Source organism: Fundulus heteroclitus, chromosome 22 (assembly GCF_011125445.2).
Source record: "Fundulus heteroclitus isolate FHET01 chromosome 22, MU-UCD_Fhet_4.1, whole genome shotgun sequence".
Lineage (NCBI taxonomy): Eukaryota > Metazoa > Chordata > Actinopteri > Cyprinodontiformes > Fundulidae > Fundulus > Fundulus heteroclitus.
The window spans coordinates 9,143,805-9,163,328 of NC_046382.1; the positions used below are offsets into that span (position 1 = coordinate 9,143,805).

General features: G+C 41.6%; 1 protein-coding gene across 1 annotated transcript; it reads right to left on the reverse strand.

Moving 5' to 3' along the window:
* Positions 1-945: 945 nt before the first annotated feature.
* Positions 946-18,761, reverse strand: btaf1 (BTAF1 RNA polymerase II, B-TFIID transcription factor-associated). Its single transcript, XM_036125937.1, is given in 26 exon segments — positions 946-963; positions 1,075-1,199; positions 1,202-1,241; positions 1,244-1,282; positions 1,386-1,444; positions 1,447-1,559; positions 1,639-1,674; positions 1,676-1,710; positions 1,712-1,738; positions 1,740-1,781; positions 3,399-3,548; positions 5,191-5,295; positions 5,440-5,560; positions 5,673-5,797; positions 6,522-6,662; positions 8,686-8,862; positions 8,979-9,074; positions 9,187-9,276; positions 10,165-10,233; positions 10,318-10,447; positions 10,546-10,679; positions 12,448-12,647; positions 14,374-14,517; positions 14,958-15,072; positions 16,629-16,752; positions 18,334-18,761. Coding segments are annotated over 26 exon segments (2,469 nt in total). The 5' UTR covers positions 18,348-18,761.
* Between the last annotated feature and the right edge of the window lie 763 nt (positions 18,762-19,524).

Genomic DNA, 19,524 nt, shown 5'->3' on the forward strand with positions numbered 1-19,524 from the left:
ACCGCAGCAGCGCGAGCTGTGTCAGCCCCGCGCGACTCCGCATCTTCTTAGGAATCTTCTGGAAGTTCTTCCAAAACGAAGCAGGTACAGCAGCTAAAACTGGGCTCCTCTTTGTGATTAAATGACAAAGCGTCCAAGCGGCATAAGGACATCACGCATGCAGTAGTAACGTTCGTAGTGATGGACATGTCTGCAGCTGAAAAAACATGGCTTCAAACAATTACTCGCCACTCTTGATCTGCGATATCAAGTTCCAGGATGCAAGTTTTCATCTAACAGCGCTCCCTAAATTTTTTTTTTTTTTTTTTTTTTTTTTTTTTTTTTTTTTTTTTTTTTTTTTTTTTAAAATCGATCAGCTTTTTTTCTAAATCATCCAGCCCTAATATGAAGAACTGCATACTACTTAGGGTAGTAGAACTTTTTTATTGCCTACCTGGAATGGGTGACAATAGTTGAATAAACTTTTGGCTCTCAAGGCCAAAATAGTGCAACATTCGTGAAATTATAACATGTATAATAGTAGTGCAACAGTAATACAGTAAAATTACATTAATAATTGAATAATCTCTTTTAAACCCTGAGTTTTGGCTCTCAAATGCAAAAATAGTGCAACTTTCATGAACTTATATAACATGTATAATACTAGTCAGGAGAGAGAAGGCTGCGTTCAAGTGACATACAAACATCAAAATGGTATCGGTGCCTATTTGTTGGTACTCACCGATACCGATACCACTATTTTAGTGCTGGATCGAGGCCCCGTCAGATACTGGTATCGGTACAACACTACTTTTTATTGACCCTTTTTTCTTTCTATCGATCGATATATATATCGATTATTTAATTATCGTCTAGCCCTAGTCGTTGATACACTTCCTTTTCAATAGATGAGGGCCTGTAGTTATCATTGAGGCATCCGGATTAGACCTCTTTAAAAAACATTGATCATGCAGGGTTCAGGGCCTGTGGGAAAGGCGTAACTCCACATCATCCGCTAAGAGCGGATTTGTCGGACGGTTCGTTTTCAAGCTGTTCTTGTGCCGGATGACGGAGACGTGTCTAATGTGGGCTTACCAGCTCGTTGGCTTGGTCTATGGTGAAAAACGCTGCAGCTTGAGGCGGTTCCTGGAGGTCCACGTGAACTTCGGCGAGCAGCGCGATGAGCTGCTTGCATTCGTTCTGCATGCGCGTGAAGGGATGGAGATTCTGTCGTAGTACAGCTGCTCGGTTGAGAACAGCCAGGAAGCCGGGGCTGCACCATGGCCGACACCACCTGGCAATCCTGAGGAGAGGCAACGATAAAAAAAAAAAAAAAAACATTTAAGGCTAGCGACGCGGCGGACCAACCCGACTGGTTCCGCTCTGAAACGCCCCCCGTTTTTCACCTTCTGCAGCGCAGCCCACTCACAAAGGACCAGCGCCACGGCGACCCGCTGCAGGGCGATTTGGAGTTGAGGTGGAAGAGCAGCAGCTGGCCCAGAGACTCGGCTGGCCGGATCTCCTGGGACGCAGCGTTGAGCTGAGGGTCGCAGATGCACCGGCACAGAGCTCCCAGCAACCTGATGGAGACATACAGAGAAGTCAAACGAAATACCCAGAAGTCAGCTGGATGATCACAATAAAGCCTGGGAGACTCACTTGGCCGCCATGAGTCGGGCACGGAACACCAGTAATCCTGGTCAGGGATCGGTCGGCTACGGTCTCGGCCCCGGGCGATGTACTGCTTCACCGTTTCCTTTCACTTGATTGCAGCCTTGTCGCGCCTTCAGGCCGGTCTTATCCTGGAGTATAAAAACATACAACTTAAAACAAACCTCAGGAGAAATAAAAAAAATACACCCAGGGGTCAAAAAGGAAACAAAGAAATAAAAATATTGTGAAAACGATGCTTTGATTTTCCCCGTTTCTAGTGTAAAATACCCGACATTTAAATCTTAATGTGGCGATGCAGTTTAAGCCGTACTTATGTCATACTCGTGATCTTGATTGGCTGCAGCTGCCTACATAGATAACATAAATGCTTTTGGTCATAATTACTAGAATTCAAGGTTTACCAATTAACAAGCATGGTGGTGTCATGCTGGTACTGTTAACATCGAATGGGAAATGTTTTTTTATTAACCTCGCAATACTATGATGGATAAACTTTGACCATCGGGAGAGCCCGCCATAAATTTATCAACAACAAACTAAAACTGGTCCTGGGAAGGATGGAGATGATTAACATTCAGCTTCTGGAACTATGGCGTGCGCTTTAGAGCCACATCACTGCCAGGAAATCAGCAAACTAAAATGAACTGAAGCTGTCAAAATAAAATCTCAGATTTTATTACACTAAACATGATTAAATCATTTTCGTTTTACATAAAGAAATGAAAGAAATTGTTTCAAGAACTTGCTTTTATGTCTGGGAATTTACCTGAATTCAAAGTGCAACTAAATCTAAGCTGTGAAACATGCTACTAAAACAAGATGGCCGCCCTGTCGTTGTAAACAATGAAAATACAACCAAATGTTTGCTGCTAGTGGTAGCCAGCTTCACTTGTGTAAACTCAAACTAACTTAACAAAAACAAGTAAATGAGTAAATTAAAGTGCCTCATTTTATGGTAAAAAGTTTCACCTTTACAATATTTTGACAACATATATTGAGCATCGCTGCTATTCTCTTCATGGACGCCCAGCCCAGTGAGTGTGTTGGGTAAATAAAATCCAGATTTTTCCAAAAATTAAAATCTTAACAACACTGTAATTTCAAATGAATCAATTTATCGCCCAGCCCTATCCAATTCTGCAAAAAGTCTTAAAAACAACCAGCCAAAAATATTCCACAAGCTTGCCGATGGCTCCAACGAGCGAGGTGGAACCTTCCCAAGGCACATTTACTTAAATATTAAAATCATAAAGTATACATCTGAGCCTGCATGTTTAACTTTGACCAGGATGGACTAGAGAAAACTTGCAGACTCAAACCTGTTTGCCCGGCTCTGTACACAAAAAGGACTGGAGTTGAATGTTCCACACGGGAAAAGCAAAACAATTCAACTAATGTGCAATTATTTCTGGGCCTTTAACGATTTATCAGCGGATGAGTTCAGAACTAAACTGTAAAATAATTGCATTTCTGCTCCTCGTTCCGTTAAACAAAAGATGTTCCGGCAGCTTTGGTTCAGACACACTTTAGTCCAAACATGCTAAATAAATCGTTATGGTTTAGTGATGTAGTGACTGGCCTGAAACTGCATCTCTCCCAAAATCTCAAACACAGGATATGAATCATGTCCACCCACAGCTAACCAGAAACACATTGTTGTGTGTGGGAGGTGGCCGCCGCCGCCACAGAGATAGAGCAGAGGGGAAAAGAACAACATGCGAGTTTGCAGAGGAAGACGCGTGTACCTTGGAGCGGGCTTTCACCTCCAGCAGCATGTTCAGGTCTATAGGGATGTGAGAGGCCTGCATCATCAGACAGAGCCAGGCACCCATCCATGGACAGCTGGCTGAAACCACGAACTGCTGGGGCACCTGAGACAGCAGCTCCATCCACACCTGCATCACATTCACACAAGCAACTTCAGAAACCACACTTCTGATCAGAGGCCCCTTTTAGCAGCGTACTCCTTTTGGTAAGATGGGTAAGAACTAGGGCTGAACAATTAATCGCATTTTCAATATAATCGTGATTTGAAAACCCCCCCGCAATTTCCAAATCGCAGAGGTCTGCAATTTTTGGCTATGTAACAATTAGTGAATTAGACGCATCCTTTAGGTGTTGGTAAAATGTTTGAAGTGTGGTTGCCTCCACATGGAAGGGAAGAGAGTTGCAGCAGTGAGATAATCTAATTTTATTACTTGTTTTAGAGTTTATATAATCATACAAAGCATTAAGTACAGGTCAATCAGTTTAATACATTGACTTGCTTGTTGGTTGCACTTTATGTTCAACAAGGATTGATGTCCAAATCAACTAAAAGCTGTTCTCTTGAATAATATTCTGATCAATAGAAACATTAAAAGTTCATGTTTAAAATAGTCCTTGTTTACAAACATCTTTATCTAGAGGCCATTTTTGTTGCTTGTGGTTAATGCAGAGAAAAGTCAAAATTGCAATTTTGGTTGAAATATTTCGTAGGCAGAACGCAATCATTACTGCCCTGAGTTTAGATGCTGTGGGTCTTTTAATCCACATGGTGAGGAAACAAATTGATTTGTTGTTTGTATACATTTTAAAACATGATAAATTAAACTGGAGAAAAAAAACAAAAAAAAACTCATTAAATCGCAATAAGGAAAAAAAATAAATAAATAAAAATTGCAATTAGATTTTCCTCCAAAATTATTCAGCCCTAGTAAAAACACAGAAGGTGGTGAACTAAAAGTACAAGTTTCTTGAAATTAGTGAATTTGTTTCTTGATTTGAGCATTAAATAACATAAATCACTATTTGCTAATGGAATAAGATTTCTGCACTTAAAATAAGAACAATTCATCTGTTTCTCAGTATGCGTACCTGAGCGTTCTCGTGACACGTCAGCCTCGGCACAACACCAGACCAAGAATGGACCAAATCCGCCCTCTTTACCCAGCATGCATCAGAGCAGACTTGTGCCTTCAGACTGACCGCATTCCCAGAATGCACCGCGGCACACTTTTTTTTTATAAGATATTTTTTTAGATATTAAAAATACTATTGTTTTAAAAATGTTTTCAATAGGGTGTAGTGTATAAATAGTTTTGTATGTGGAAAAAAAAGCCTAAAGAACTTAAATTATAACTTAACACAAAATATTACCTCATACATTCAACAATGAACACATTATTCTTAAAATTACTTAATTTTCTGATCAATATAAGTAATAATTTAGTATCATCTACAGACTAATAACAGGAGGTGAAATGCAGGTCCAGACGAGTTGTAAACGAGTACGCCTCTGTTAGAGATACGTTCTGCTCCTGTTCTCAAGTCCGTACTTCCTGTGTTCTTACCTGGAACGGACTTTACGTGAATTGAGAAACGGCCTTCATCTCCAGCATCTTATTTCAAGTGCAGGATATCTAATGATCTTATTTTAGGGGTAAAAGCACACATTCCTTTGGCAAATAGTCTTGTTTAGCTGCTCAAATCAAGGACAAATACACCGATTTCAAGAAAATGTTACTTTTAGTTGCCTTTTTGCAGTGTACAACTAACCTTTTGAATCAGTTCGAGGATTTCCTCGTTGCTCTCCAGTATGGCGGACTGGAAGATGTGTCGCAACATATCTTGTAATATGGGGTTTATCCAGACCGCACAACTCTGCAGGAAAACCAGACACACAAAAAAAAAAAAAAAGCTGCAGTGAACGACAACTTCCACTCATTGTGCTTTAATCAGAGTGCGGCCGTTTAACATTTACATGGCTGGATCAGATAACGACCGGCTGCTTGTGGATAAAGTTACCTCTTCAGCTTTGGACAGCAGCGTGTAAAGAGTTTCCAGCGCCGCCTTTCTTACTGAGGATATGGTGTGTCTCAAGAACGGCCAGACTCGAGGAACCAGGACAGTGAGAGACTGCTCAATGCTACGGGGGGATAAAAAAAAAAACAATAAAAAGAGTGTCTAAATCTGAACTACAGCTCGTCATCACAAGGTGCAGAGATGCAGAAAGTTAATATAAAACCTCTGGACCTGACCTGCACTGCCGGACGTGAGGAAAGGTCAGCAGCAGAGACAACAGAGTCATGATGCTGTTGGTGGAAGCGGTGAGATCGTCCAAGTCCAGCAGGGCATCCCACAGGGTGTTCACAATAAAAGGTACCTGCGCCAAAGCAAAATGAGACTAAAACCACCTGAACAAAGCCTCACACAGAGTAACGCAGGTCGTCACTAGAGATGCACCGATGATTGATGCCGATCCATCATTTATTCTTTTATTAATATCATACACAACAATACACAGGGTGTTTGCTCTTTTTCCAAATTAAAATTCCAGACTTTTTTTAAAACTGATATTTTTTTCCCCCAAGACCTTAACTTTATGTACTTGTATACTTGTGTGCCTACTTGATTGGTTGAGATTGTACAAACTGTTTATTAGAAATGTTAATTTTTATAGGCTAGTATTCAATGAACAAATGCATTGTTCACAGTAAATTATGCTTTTACTGATGAAAACGTTTCAAAACATGAAAATCACAAGTACATGAATTTCACATCAAACAAGTGTTTGATTCCATTAGGCTAATACAGTACGTGACCAGCTAGTAAAATTATAGTTTTATAGCCTACCTTCCTATTTCTCATTTCACAATGCCTTTGAGCATACTGTAAAATTCTACCATACATTTTTCCCCCATACTTTATTAAGACTTTCACACAAAATTCAAGACTTTTCAAGGTCTGGAAAACAGTGTTTCAAAATTCCATACTTATTAAGACTTTCAAGACTTGCGCAAACACCCTGAATACAGTTACGCCGTAACTGGGTGAGGCCACCTGTTGTTGTTCTGAGCTTGTGACGGAGACGCAGATTTCCTTCTCACCTTGTTGGGCAGTAGCTGGACCAAGCCTTCCACCACTGGAATGAGAGCAGCAGCAGCCACAGCCCTGACGTCGTCATCCAGGTCCTGTAGACCCTCGGTTATTGCAGGCAGCACCCGGGGGAGCAGCACAGAGATCAGATCCTGGGGAATAAAAGGACAAATCGTCGATGATATAAAAAGGGTGTGAACTCAGGAGAAAAAGAAACAGAACTTTATGGTCTGTATATGTGCGTTCCACATCAGAATGTAGATTATTACCGTATTTTTCAGACAATAAGTCGCATCGGTCAAAAAAATGCGTCATAAAGAGGAAAACATGCAAGTCCCACCAGACTATGCACATTTATTTAGACATTTATTTCACACAATCTTATTTCATTTAATCTGGTAAACCAATTTATTAAATTGCACAGCTGCATCAACAACCAGCTGAATAACATGGATCATACCTGGGAGGATGAATGGGGTAAATAAAGCCAGACATAAAAACTGTACGATCTTTTTTGCCCTTTTTGATGCAATCCTTCAGTCGGGTGAGAATTTTTTGGATCAGGCCGAGTTTCAGCTGCATCGTGCGTCATGTGGCATCCAGAGGGTAACGAAGGCTGATTAGCCTTTCATGACCACCTCCTGATCAGGAATCGTACGGTTTGATGAAAATCAAACATGTCTGACATTCAGTTTTGCCTCATGAGGTGATCATGAGCGCCTCCTGCTGTTGAAGCAGAGCTATGAGCTGATTTCCCCCAACCTCACGCACTGAGCATGTGCAAACAAGGGAATTCTTCTTTTTCTCAGATGAAAACATAGGAGTGGAGAGAAGAATGGCAGCGGTAGGTGTGACATGGAGTCAAACTACGGAGGAGCAACTCGTAGAATTGCCAAAACGTTTGATTCTAGTGAGCCTCATTTTTAATCGACACTTCTGTCTTTTTCTTCTTCTACTGTTTACATTTGGTTTCCGGATAGACGAGTCCGAGTAGTGCCATATGTCCACGGGGCTGAGTCCTACGTGGTTTTTAGACGTACAGTGTGAGCAGTCAGATCGCATCAGAGCGTCGGGTCGTACAGAAAGAACAGATATAGAGAGCTGGGAACTTTTAAACCCTGAGGCTTCATCGTTCAGTTTGAGCTGAATCTGAGGACAACGATTGAAAATATCGTACAGTGTATGCTCGCCATTAGCCACTGCACCCAGCAAGATGTTAACCAGCGCATTTATTACGCTACATAAAGCTCACGTGCATCAGTGAAGTTGTAACCCGGCCGAACAACAGAGCTGTAAACTAGCGCTAGCTGCTGTTAGCTTCACAGACAGCCCTTTAACAGCGTTCTGTCACGGTCTGGGTCTCAGTCTGGGCTCTGCTGTGTGAATGCAGACTGCAGCAGTTAAACAACATATGTACATGTGTTCAGTCTCTGTTGGTTATAAGTTAATGTTTAAATTAATTTTTAAGTGGTGCAGTTTCCGCAGTCATGCTTACTCCCTTAGAACCAGAACTAAACAAGGAGAAGCAGCATTTAGTTCCTTTGCCCCACTTATCTGGAACAAACTTCCAGAAAATTGTAAAGTTGCGGAAAGCCTGAGTTCCTTTAAATCAAGATTAAAAACACATTTGTTTAGGATTGCCTTCAACTGTTCTAGTTAACTGAATCACCACTTTTTTGTTCTTTTTTTTCCTATCTACATTTTATTCCTACTTGCTTTTATTGTTTTAATATGCTATATTTTAATCATGTAAAGCACTTTGCATTGTCTTTGTACTGAATTGTGCTATACAAATAAGTTTGCCTTGCCTTATAATATTTTCTTTTAGTTTCTCTTCTCCCATGTTTTATTTTGTTTCTACATTGTATTACTTCTTGCTTTTATTCTGTTTTATTTTCCTATTTTTTAATCATGTAAAACACTTTGCATTTGCCTTTGTACTGAAATGTGCTATACGAGTAAATTTGCCTTGTTTCATGCTGGTCAATATAAATTACCATTTAAATTTGATATACAAGTCGCAGGATCGGCAGAACAATGAAAAAAAAAAAAAAAAAAAAAGTGCTACTTATAATCCAAAAAACACGGCATTATATTAATGCTATGCATAGGCAATTTCACTGTTAAGGGTATCTGACGTCACACCGACACATACAGAAAGGAGAAATTCAGTACCTGTCGGACAGCCAAGGCATATTTGATGCCCAGAAGGCCTCCGTGCCGGACCTCCCATTGGTCCTCCTTCAGCAGCTTCAGGAGGACGTCTACTGTCATGGAAACGCTGCTCTCACTCATGTGAAGGAGAGCCACGCCGAGCGTCTGCGCACACGTTTCTCTGACAGGAGCCACCACCTATTGAGACAGAAGGAGCCAGACCACAAACAAATCAGGACGAGGGGCAGATGCGGTGGGCTGCGTGCCGTGCGGTCACATGTGGCGTCTCTTCGTTAGAAACTTGAGAACGTCACCTCGTCAGAAACAAAGTCCCCAAAGCGGTCCAAAGCGAAGACGCAGAGGAGACGGATCACCAGGTCCTCTATCCACTCCTGATGCTGCCGCAGCATCTGATCCAAGACAGGAAGACAACTGATGAGATTAAAGTTTTGGCAATAGTTTGATGGAAGAACAAAAATAAAATAAAAAAATAAAAACTCTTCCTGTGTGACTCAGACATGCCTGTTGTGCAGTGCTTCCAACCAGCTTCCCACCTCCAGCGCCGTGAGACTTCAGGATTTCCCTGAGTCCTGTGCCCGCACCATGACGGACCTAAAGTCACACAAAAAAAAAAAAAAATAATAATTTTTTTTTATTGCTGCTAAATACAATAATGTTTTTTAGAAATCCATTTTTAAAATCATTGTTCCATTACAAAGCCTCTCAAAGTTTTCACTTCCCTTGACCTTGCACTTGTTGTTACAACCCCTAAATTCTGCTTTTATTAGGGGAGCCTCTGTGACAAATAAAGTCTCTCTTCAATAAACAACAAATAAAATCAAAATAATAATAATAATAAATAAAATATCAATGAATAAAATAAAAACATCAACTGTGTTCCTTTGTGTTTAGCCCCATATTTCCGATACCATGTTGCATTATGGGAAAACCTACACAGTAAATCACCCCGAACGCACCTTTCCCAATGGTTTCACACGACGGCCAAAAACTTTGCTTGTGGCCTCCCTTAATTTGTTCCCAGAGGTTCTCCAACAAAATGAGGCCTCATGGTGCGTTCCATTCGTCCTCGGTAATTCTCAACCTCCGGGTCGGAAGATGTAACTGGGACGGCCCCTAAAGTCGGTATTACGAGTTGGAAAGTGGGTGCAACAGGATCGTGCACCGACTTCGGCTGCTACTCGTAGTGACACAGAGTGAAACCTCATACTCTGACAGTTTTTAGCAGCTCTCCATTATCTATGTAATCGATTCTGCAATATAATGTGTCTTTAAACGCATTCTGTGTCTTAGGTCGGATGTATTTGTACGTTTAACGATGGCTTTGTGCGAGCGTACATGTTTTTTTTCCTACTGTCCGACAAGAAAAAGGGTGGAGATGCATCGCTTTCCTAATTTTTTGCTAAAACATCCCAGGAAAATACGCTGGAAGTCTAAGACTAATGCTACAAGACGTGATGATAACACTAAATGTTTTTTTACCTCCCAAGATGGATTGAAGAGGTCGTTACAAAGCTCCTCACAGAAGCTCTCCAGAGGCCACTCATGAGACTGAAGACAAAGCATTTATTACAATTAAAATTATAGTGAACAACAACTATGAATCATATAAGGTGCTCATTTATAGCTCCATACCTCCTCTAAGAGACCCGAGTTATCTGGGACGTTGTCAATTAAGACCTTGTGTTCTGTTGCTGGCTGGTCAATGACCACGTTGGTCGTTTTTCTCCGCTTCTCCTCGGGTTCGCCTTCGCAGCCGTCGTTGCTGAGATGGAAGGAAACAGGACGAGCGTTTATTCATTAGCACGGCTGCTTTAGGTCTTACTGAGCCGCCTCACACCGCAGACGTGTTCGCAGTCCCACCTCTTCTCGTTGGGATCCGCGTCTCTGGATTTGTGCTTCGCCACTAGTTTGGCCATTCTTTTGGCTTTGTTCTTCTGCCGGCTGCTCATACCAGGCCGGAACTCCGAGTCGATCAGTTCGGCCGCCTGAATGGTCTGAAACAGACGCCCAGCGGCAGCAAAACGCCGTTAAGAACGCAGGGAGACGTGAAGAGACAGCTAGGTTAGCTATCCACTGATGTTACGCATGCTTTGGTGTTTATATTAAAAAGACTGGTGCAGTATGAGAGAAAGCCAATCAGGAGTCTCTCTTCAATAAACAACAACAACAAATAAAATAATAATAATAATAATAATAATAATAATAATAATAATAATAATAATAATAATAAATAAATAAAAAAAATATGAATAAAATAAAAACAACAACAACAACAACAACAACAATAATAATGGTGTGCCTTTGTGTTTAGCCCCGTATTTCGGATACCATGTTGCATTATGGGAAAACCTACAATGGAAATCACCCCGAACGCACCTTTCCCAATGGTTTCACACGTGGTTAATTATCAGTGGGTTAATTATCACAAGTGTTGTAATGAGTTAGAGGATGCAACCGTTTATAAAAGAAAAACTCTCATTGAAAGTCTGCAAATTGGTGCGGCACAATATCTGAAAACAGGAAAACTAAAAACATCCTGGTAATATTATCATCGTCACTCGTGTATTTCATGAGTGAGCGCACATTACATGGAAAGGTAAAAAATGTGCCACAAACTAGCGCGCCCCTACAGATGCAGTCATTGTGGTCTCGCTGTGTGTAAAACTTTAATCTCTTAAGGTTTTGCTTGAAAGCCTCACCGGCCGTACATTTTAAGGGGCTGAGATGCTACGGCTGATGGAGAGCGTTTTGTAAAGAGATAAATAAGCCAAGCGTCCAGAAACATTTGGGTTCATCATAGTTAATACAATTAATGCTACTTTCAGCAATACTACTGCAAATATCATATTTTTTGGACTATGAGGCACACTTAAAATCCTTAAATCTTCTCAAAAATTTATTGTGCGCCTTATATAGGATTACCGTTTTGCTTCCTGGTTGATTCTATGTGGTACAATGCGCTCAAAATTGGTCAAAATGCTCTGAATATGGATATTCCAAGCATTACGGTAAACTGTGTCACTACCTGATCGGACCCCTGAGCTGTCTACAAGTGTGCCTGACTGAAATGTTTAAACTAGAAATGGAATTCATGTAAAGGCCCGCACATACTCAGGTGTACTTCCCTCTGCGCAGGTCCATGGGAACGCAAGGCGTACTCTGCGCATACAGGTACGTGTCACACTGTAAATTGTCTTTACATCAAACTATTTTATATCAGACACCGAGCTTGATACACTGAGCTGCTTCAAGCAGGCGATCCGCAGGACGCAGCATCACAGTCCCTCTGTTCTCACTGACAGGTGGAGCCTGCTGGAAAAGAAACAGCTCTAGGTGCTCAGCTAGCTAATCACACATTTTAATATCCGTTCTGCCGCTTCGTCCCACTGGCAGGAAGTCTGGGAAATGTAGGAATTTGCCTCAAGAAATGTAGGAACAGTACGCTGGACTATGAAGGGTAAAAAATCCAGAGAGAGTCAGAGCGGAGTCCACCATGCTGACAGGATGTGGACAGTATGCTGAGTATGTGGGAGACTTTAGGGGTCCACACCTCAACTCTCGTTCAGATCCATTGAGAAAGAGACCAAAAACAGATGCATCTCAGATTCCAGGCGGGTGTTTTATTAACAACTGCTATAAGCCGCAGCGCGGTTGACCAATACGTCAGACTGAGGAAGCAGCATTTGATGTTTTTTTTCCCCCTCGAGTTCGTAAACCAGAGGCCAAACGACTCGTATAGCAAAACACCAAATCAAGACTGACCACATGGTTGCGCGAGCTGCAGCCAGCAGCAGCTTTGTAGCCTGGAGCTTTAAAGCTGCTTGGATGGCATGAATAGTCCAGGTCCTCGTCGTTGAACAGCTCGTCCGTGTCCATTCCGATAGCGGCGCCCATATCCAGGCCCAGCTTCTTCTGCAGCAGCTTCCTCTGGCGGGCAAGACGCTCCTTGGGATCCATCTCACCTGACCAAAGGAAAATAAAAGGTTGGAGGAAGGAATGTAGATGAGCAACAGTGTTGGGAGATAAAGCAATGCACTGCAAAAAGGGAACTAAAAGTAAGTAAAATTTTCTTAAAATTAGTATTTTTTTTCCTTGATCTGAGCAGCTAAATAAGACTATTTGCCAATGGAATTAGAATTTCTACCCCTAAAATAAGATAATGAGACATCCTGCACTTGAAATAAGACAATGGAGATGAATTGTTGTTATTTTAAGTGCAAAAATCTCATTCCATTGGCAAATAGTTGGATTTACCAGCTTAAATCAATGAAAAATACACTAATTTCAAGAGGATTTTACCTACTTTTAGTTCAATTCTTGCAGTGTGTGTCTGGGTTGCCAAAATAATAGAGATCAATACGACAAAAAAAATAAAAACAACATTGATGTGAACTGACCAGATCAACAACAACAGAGACACTCGGCCTCCCTGCAGCCGCTCATATCAACAGCTGCTGGAGCTTTAAACTCCAACATGTCGAGTTCAACCAGAAATAAAAACACCAGACCCCTTTTAATCGCTGAGACAAACGCAGAAGTCTTCTTCGGAGGAACTTCCATGCAGGGCAGACGGAGCAGAGAAACAAAACACAGGCTCGCTACACTATGCGCTAACGCTACGACACTGACCAGCACAAAAAATAAGGTCAGTAAAGCTCCTGTATCTGCAACAGTGAAATGCTAAACGTCCTGGGCGACATAAGCTAACCGATTAAACATCCGATTAAATATTAGCTTCCAGGACACGGACAGTCAAATGAGGAAGCTCCCTGTTACTCCTCCATTAGTCGTGAAGCTGTTATAGAGGCCAACATGGATAATAACAACACGGGTTACGGTGCGGACAGTTAGAGCACAGAGAAGTAGGAGCCCGCTGCAAACTACCCTGCTGCTCTGGTCGATGGTCACTACAGGAAATATACAGACAACGCAGAATCAAAGAGAGGCAGAAATCCCACAGGGCTGCTGGTGAATATATCTGCATGGACCAGATCCTTTGTTTAGGCTGGCAAAATATGTCCCGCCTGCGGCAGATCAATGTTTGTGGTGAAACACTATTTTAATTTACAATGATTCTTCATTTGTCCCTCAGTAGGAAAATGTCACTGCATCGTCAGCAAATGGAAGCAGAAGGCTACACAATGTGCACGGCTGAATCAAAGTCATACACTTCCCATATACCATTTGCGTTATGCAGTCTACCGTTTTGCCAAACAAGGAAGTGACATGTGAATAAAACATTTCTCCAAAACAGGGCTGAATTGTCCTCTACTTATTGTTTTTTACCCTATTCAATTCAATTTTATTTATATAGCGCCAATTAAGGAAGTTAAGGTTTGTCTTATTGTTGTTGATCATATTTGCTCTTAACCAGAAATAATTATGTGAAATAGGATCTGATCACAAGGAAGCGGCGAGTGACTTAAAACAAGCTCCAGACAGGAAGTCGCAAAGCAAAAGGTCCAGCGTGAGATAAGAGACGGCAGCTTTCCATATTCAAATCCCAGAGAGTGGCCTGGTTGGTCGCTGAGGGATAAAGGTGTTCGTTTTCTCTATAGAAGGGACGTGGCATTTCAAAAATGATGCTTTTAAGACATCAGGTATATGATTTCCCTTTTGAAGGAAAGTGAAATCAAGGACACTGCAGATGAAAACTAAGACCACAGTTATGAACACGTCTGTACAAACCGGTTTTGTCGTCCTGCAGCTCAAACTCGGCTCCCGCGGATCCGAGCAACGAGGCTCCGTGTCTGAGCAGGCGGGAGATGTCGAAATGGTAGAAATTCAGGCGGTCGCAGGACGAGTCCTCCGGAGACAGGTCGTCACGGGACTCTGCGGGGGATGCAAAAAGTCCCATGGCACATGACATTTTCTCTTCAACTATCATAAAACACACCAGGAAACGTCCAGATTAGTGCTTCTGAAATGACAAAGGGATTGCTCTCCACCAAATAAATAAATTAATAGAATTATATCTGCCTACCCAAATGTTTTAAGTCCCAAGAAACAGGAGTTATTGTGACATTTGTCGGCCATCTTTGTCAGAATTCACATTGTTTGTGACACAATAGCAGATCTCATGCTTTAATCTTGTTCTACACAAACGGTAAACTTGTTGCAACTTAATTTTCAATTGGGACCACTGCTCAAAATACAATTCTACAAGATGTTCAAAAGCCTGTCAGCACTACTGCTCCACCATAACTAGTAAAAAAAACTAAATAAAAGCAAAAACACAGCATTCTGGGAAGGATCTGGGTGGAGTTTCTCACCTTCCTTTGGCTTTGGAGCCGGGTTCCACTCAGGAATATTTCTCACGATGGCCTCCACGGCCTGGCCGGCTGCTATTCGAGTGTCCCAGCTGGGACTCCGTAGATAGGCCAGCACCTTGGAACCAGGAATTAAACTCAATTAAAACGCCAAGCTTTTCACCTTACGTCCACGGATTGGAGTTAATCGATAAAAGTTTAATCAGAACCAGGTAGCTTCAAACAACAAGGAATTGGATGCGCACAGATTCTCAATAACAGAGATATAGATGGTTGGATTGGTGCAAATAAGCCTCAAAATCTCTGTGTCCTCTGACCGTTCATCAGAGAGACAGCCTGGGGGAGGAAACCGTCTCTGTGGCGGCTGCTTAGAGCAAAAAAAATGAAAACACGCTTCCCTGACAGATTCGAACAAACTTTACGAGACGTTGCCTCTTGACCTAGTGATAAATAACTGGGATTCCGTGTGGCAGACGAATCAAAAGTGGCGCATAACTGCGAAATGGAAGGACAATTGTCCATTGTAGTCAGACACGAGGAGCTCTATTCAGAGAAGCAGCCATGACAAAAGCAAAAGCAAAAAAACTTAACCATGTGGTCGACATGCTGCGGCCCAAGACTACAGCAGCACACCACCCTGATAACGGCGCGCTGAAGCATCCTGGTTGCTGAAGCATCCTGGCGTCCGTGCGGCCTGACGCCTCCGCCCCCCAGCGGGGAGCAGAAAGCGAGTCGGAGCCGACAGGAAGACGGACGCAGCGTCTCACTGCAAAAACGAAACTTAAAATAAGTTAAATGTTCTTAAAATTTGTGTATTTGTCCTTGATTTGAGCAGGTAAATAAGATGATTCGCCAATGGAACAAGATTTTTGCACTTAAAATAAGAACAACTCATCTCCATCATCTTATTTCAAGTGCAGGATGTCTAATTATCTTATTTTAGGGGTCAAAATACTTATTACATTGGCAGATAATCTTATTTACCTGCTCAAATTAAGGACAAATATACTAATTTCAAGATAATTTGACTTATTTTTAGATCAGTTTTTGCAGTGCTCCCTGGGAGAAAAACCGGCCGGGATGCAGCGAACGGCTCCAGACTGGAGCTTCACCTTTCAGCGGGGTGATTATTCACGTCCACGCTGACCTACATCCACCCGTGAAGCAACAGTAAAGATCGGAGAACCTGATGAGCGCAGACGCTCTAAATCTGATTGGCTGTTCGGTAACAGGAAGTGTGAGGCTCTAGATCAGCAGAGCTGGTGGAGATAAACTCCAACAGACTGTCGGCAGCTGGAGTTCAGTCTACAACGTACCGACTCAGGAGGACTGAATGCAAAGCACGCCACACTTTTCAGATCTTTTTTTGTTGCTATTAATGTCATGACTTTTCTTCCATTTCAGTTATACTTTGTTGTGTGTTCTCTATTCCATGTAATCCTAATTAATAAAAAAAAAAAAAACAAAAAAAAAAAACAAACTTGTTCAGTTTGTGTTTGCAACATGGAGAAAATGTGAACAACGTCTAATCGTCTGCTTAGCAGGATTGCATGATGTAAAAATCTATATATATTTTAGAGAAAACATTCTACCCGTCACCAAATTTCCAGTTTATCTGTCAGGATTCATATAAAATAAAATAAAAAAATTGGTAGAAAACAAACAAATCCAAACCTTTGTCAAAAGGTTATTGAGTTCATGTGGATGTAGTTTCACCACTTCTCCAAGCTGCTGGGCCGCCGCTTTCCTGGTCACTGGCGTTGTTCCGGTGTCGAGCAAAATAAACAAACGGTCCAGTCTGGAAGTTAGCGAGAAAAAAACAAACCAAATCAACAAAGCAATAAAAAAAAAAAACAATATGTACGCTGCCCTCAACGAGTCTGTGGCTGCTGGTTACTCTCCTAAAAAATTTTTTTTTTTTCTTCTATTGCAGGTTACACTTTCGGTAAAAAACACCCAAATTAACACTTATCACCTCGTCCCCATCCAATGACTCCTGTTAGTGACGTGGCTTTGGTCCAGGTAGGTGGTGTTTAATTCATCTGAAGACCCCCTGGATTTATCAGAACTAGGAAAACTGCGCCAAGAACATTACTACGCCTTGAAACAGCGCGTATATGTAAAGTTAAAAAGAATAAAATGAGAAATGTACACGATGTACACAAGCAACACGTCCAGCTGACGGTTTGCAATCGGCATACAATTTCAAAAATCCAGTTATTTAAGGGTTTTGAAGGTTGATTTGCATTAAAAGTTTAAATATTCCCTGTGGTCAGAACCAGAATTAATTTAGAGCCTTCACACACACACACACACAAAAAGGATGAAATTAGACCTTTACATTCTGGGGCAGAACATTCTCTTATTGCCATTTAAAAAAAAAAAAAAAAAAAAAAAAATGAAAACCCCAAATTCTGCTGTAATAAACATGACCTTTAGGCTGGATAACAAAGGATAAATATTCATCCTAACCACTATAAAAAAGACAGCATTTAAAAATCAGACATCGGTAAATAATCAAAGACATTTTTGTGACTACAGCTTTTCAAAAAAGGGTTTTGATGTAAAAAAAAAAAAAATCTTCATTACTCTTAAATTCCTGTTTGCGTCCATTTATTTTTTAAAACCAACACATAACATCTTCATATAGTTATTTTTAATGCTCCTACAGATGCTCTAGGCTGTTTTTCCACATAAAAATGCCCTTAAAACCTTTGCCCACACGGCTGATTCAGAAGCTCAGGAATATAAACAGCACGGATTTTAGACGGGTTATAACAGCTTTGGACCTTATTAGTGCTCAGATCGTTGCATGGGGGGGAGCTAGATCCCTGCCTTAAATGTAACAAATGAACACATCAACTTAGAAACAAAAGTTGGCCAACTATAACCCAAGGCCAGGCTGCAAACACCTGTTTATTTAATCTCCTTTAGGTTAGTCCCAGAAAAGTCGCATAAACACAACAACAGTGCTCGGGGGTTGATCACACGCGGATAAAGGCTCTAATAATGAGCGGATGCTGCGTTTCCCAATCCCCATTTACCCACGCAACTTTCCAAATAACACTTCTTCTTTACTACAACAGACACAGACCCGATTAATGATAAAAGCCGATACCAATTTAAAATAAATAAATAAATAAATAAATCGTTTCGCGACAGCTGTAAACTTTAAAGAACAGGGACAAGTTAGTGTTAAAAGCAAATTATCCGTAAAGGCAGCAGGACGGAGTCCCGGTTTGGTGGCAAACGTTAGTCGGCCATCATGCTAACCCTGAAAGCTAGCGGCGGTTAGCATGTCGGCTAGCTGCGGGGGGGAATTATTGTAGAAACACCGGTTGAAAAAAAAAAAAAAAAGAGCCGCCAGGGCCCAGCTCACCTTGACACGGCCATCGTCGTTCGTTACAGGAGCTCCAACTTCCCACATCCAACACTAGTTGTATCCCTTCTTCTCTCCGGAGGTTCCGACGCGGCAGGAGACAGCAGGCGAAGTCATTAGCTGGTTAGCTGCTAGCAGGCTAACTCAGGCCCTGCCGGGGCTCCGTGATCCTCACTTAATCCAACGGTTCACTCCGAGCTCTCACAACCATGTCCTCAAAGCCCGTCCCCGCTGTCCCTGCGCTCTGTGTCCGCGCAAAACGAGGTCTAACGTCGCCAAGCCAGAGCCCGGTTTACCCTTCAGAACTCTTCGCGGATAAAAATTTTAATCTAATAAGGATTAGAGAGTTATTTTGTTGCTCGCTGAAGGCTACCGAGAAGACTGTTCTTATATGAGGAGCCATCTTGCATTTATTCCTTCCTCCATGGCAGGCGAAGGCTGATTGGCTACAAGCGTTTGGGAGAGCCAATCAAAATGCGTGTTAAAAGGGGAAAGGAATACACGGCTGAAGGGTGCGGAAGAGGGGGAAGAACCCACTTGGTACTTTTGTCGTTCTCCCCGTCATCCACACTCTTAAATTCAGTCCAGGGAAACCTGTTGGTTGGTCTATGTTTATTAAGCTTTTGCATACTTAACTACCCACCATTAGGTGATATTAAACTTACTTTAAATGTACAATATAAGTACAACATATGCGCACTATAAAATCATTTAGTGAAGATGCAGAACTAATGTTGCATTTCAACTCGGAAATCACGGTTTCCGACCGGGAAAAAAATCGCCATAGTCGGAGTTTCTGATCGGAAAGTCGGATACATTTTTTAAGTCCGATTGTCGGATCCAACATGGCAATTAACGCCTCGCATCAGCAACACCAAGCTGTGATAACATGTTTATTTTACAAGACACAGTTGTAAGAGTACGTCTAAAATCAATGTTATATGTAGCGGTTGCAACGCTGAACAGAACAAATTTAAAGTGTTGTTTGCTTGTGGAAAGCACAGCTATTAAAGGATATTTATAAGAGGTACTATGAACAAAACAACAGCTTTGCTGTCCTTTATTGATTATTGATTTAATTTTGGAAGCCCAACTTCTCCGACCATACTACCTGGAATGCTTTTTACTCGGGTTTACCCCATCACCACATCCTAATTTCGTTTTCCGAGGCAAATAGAATGCCACATGTGA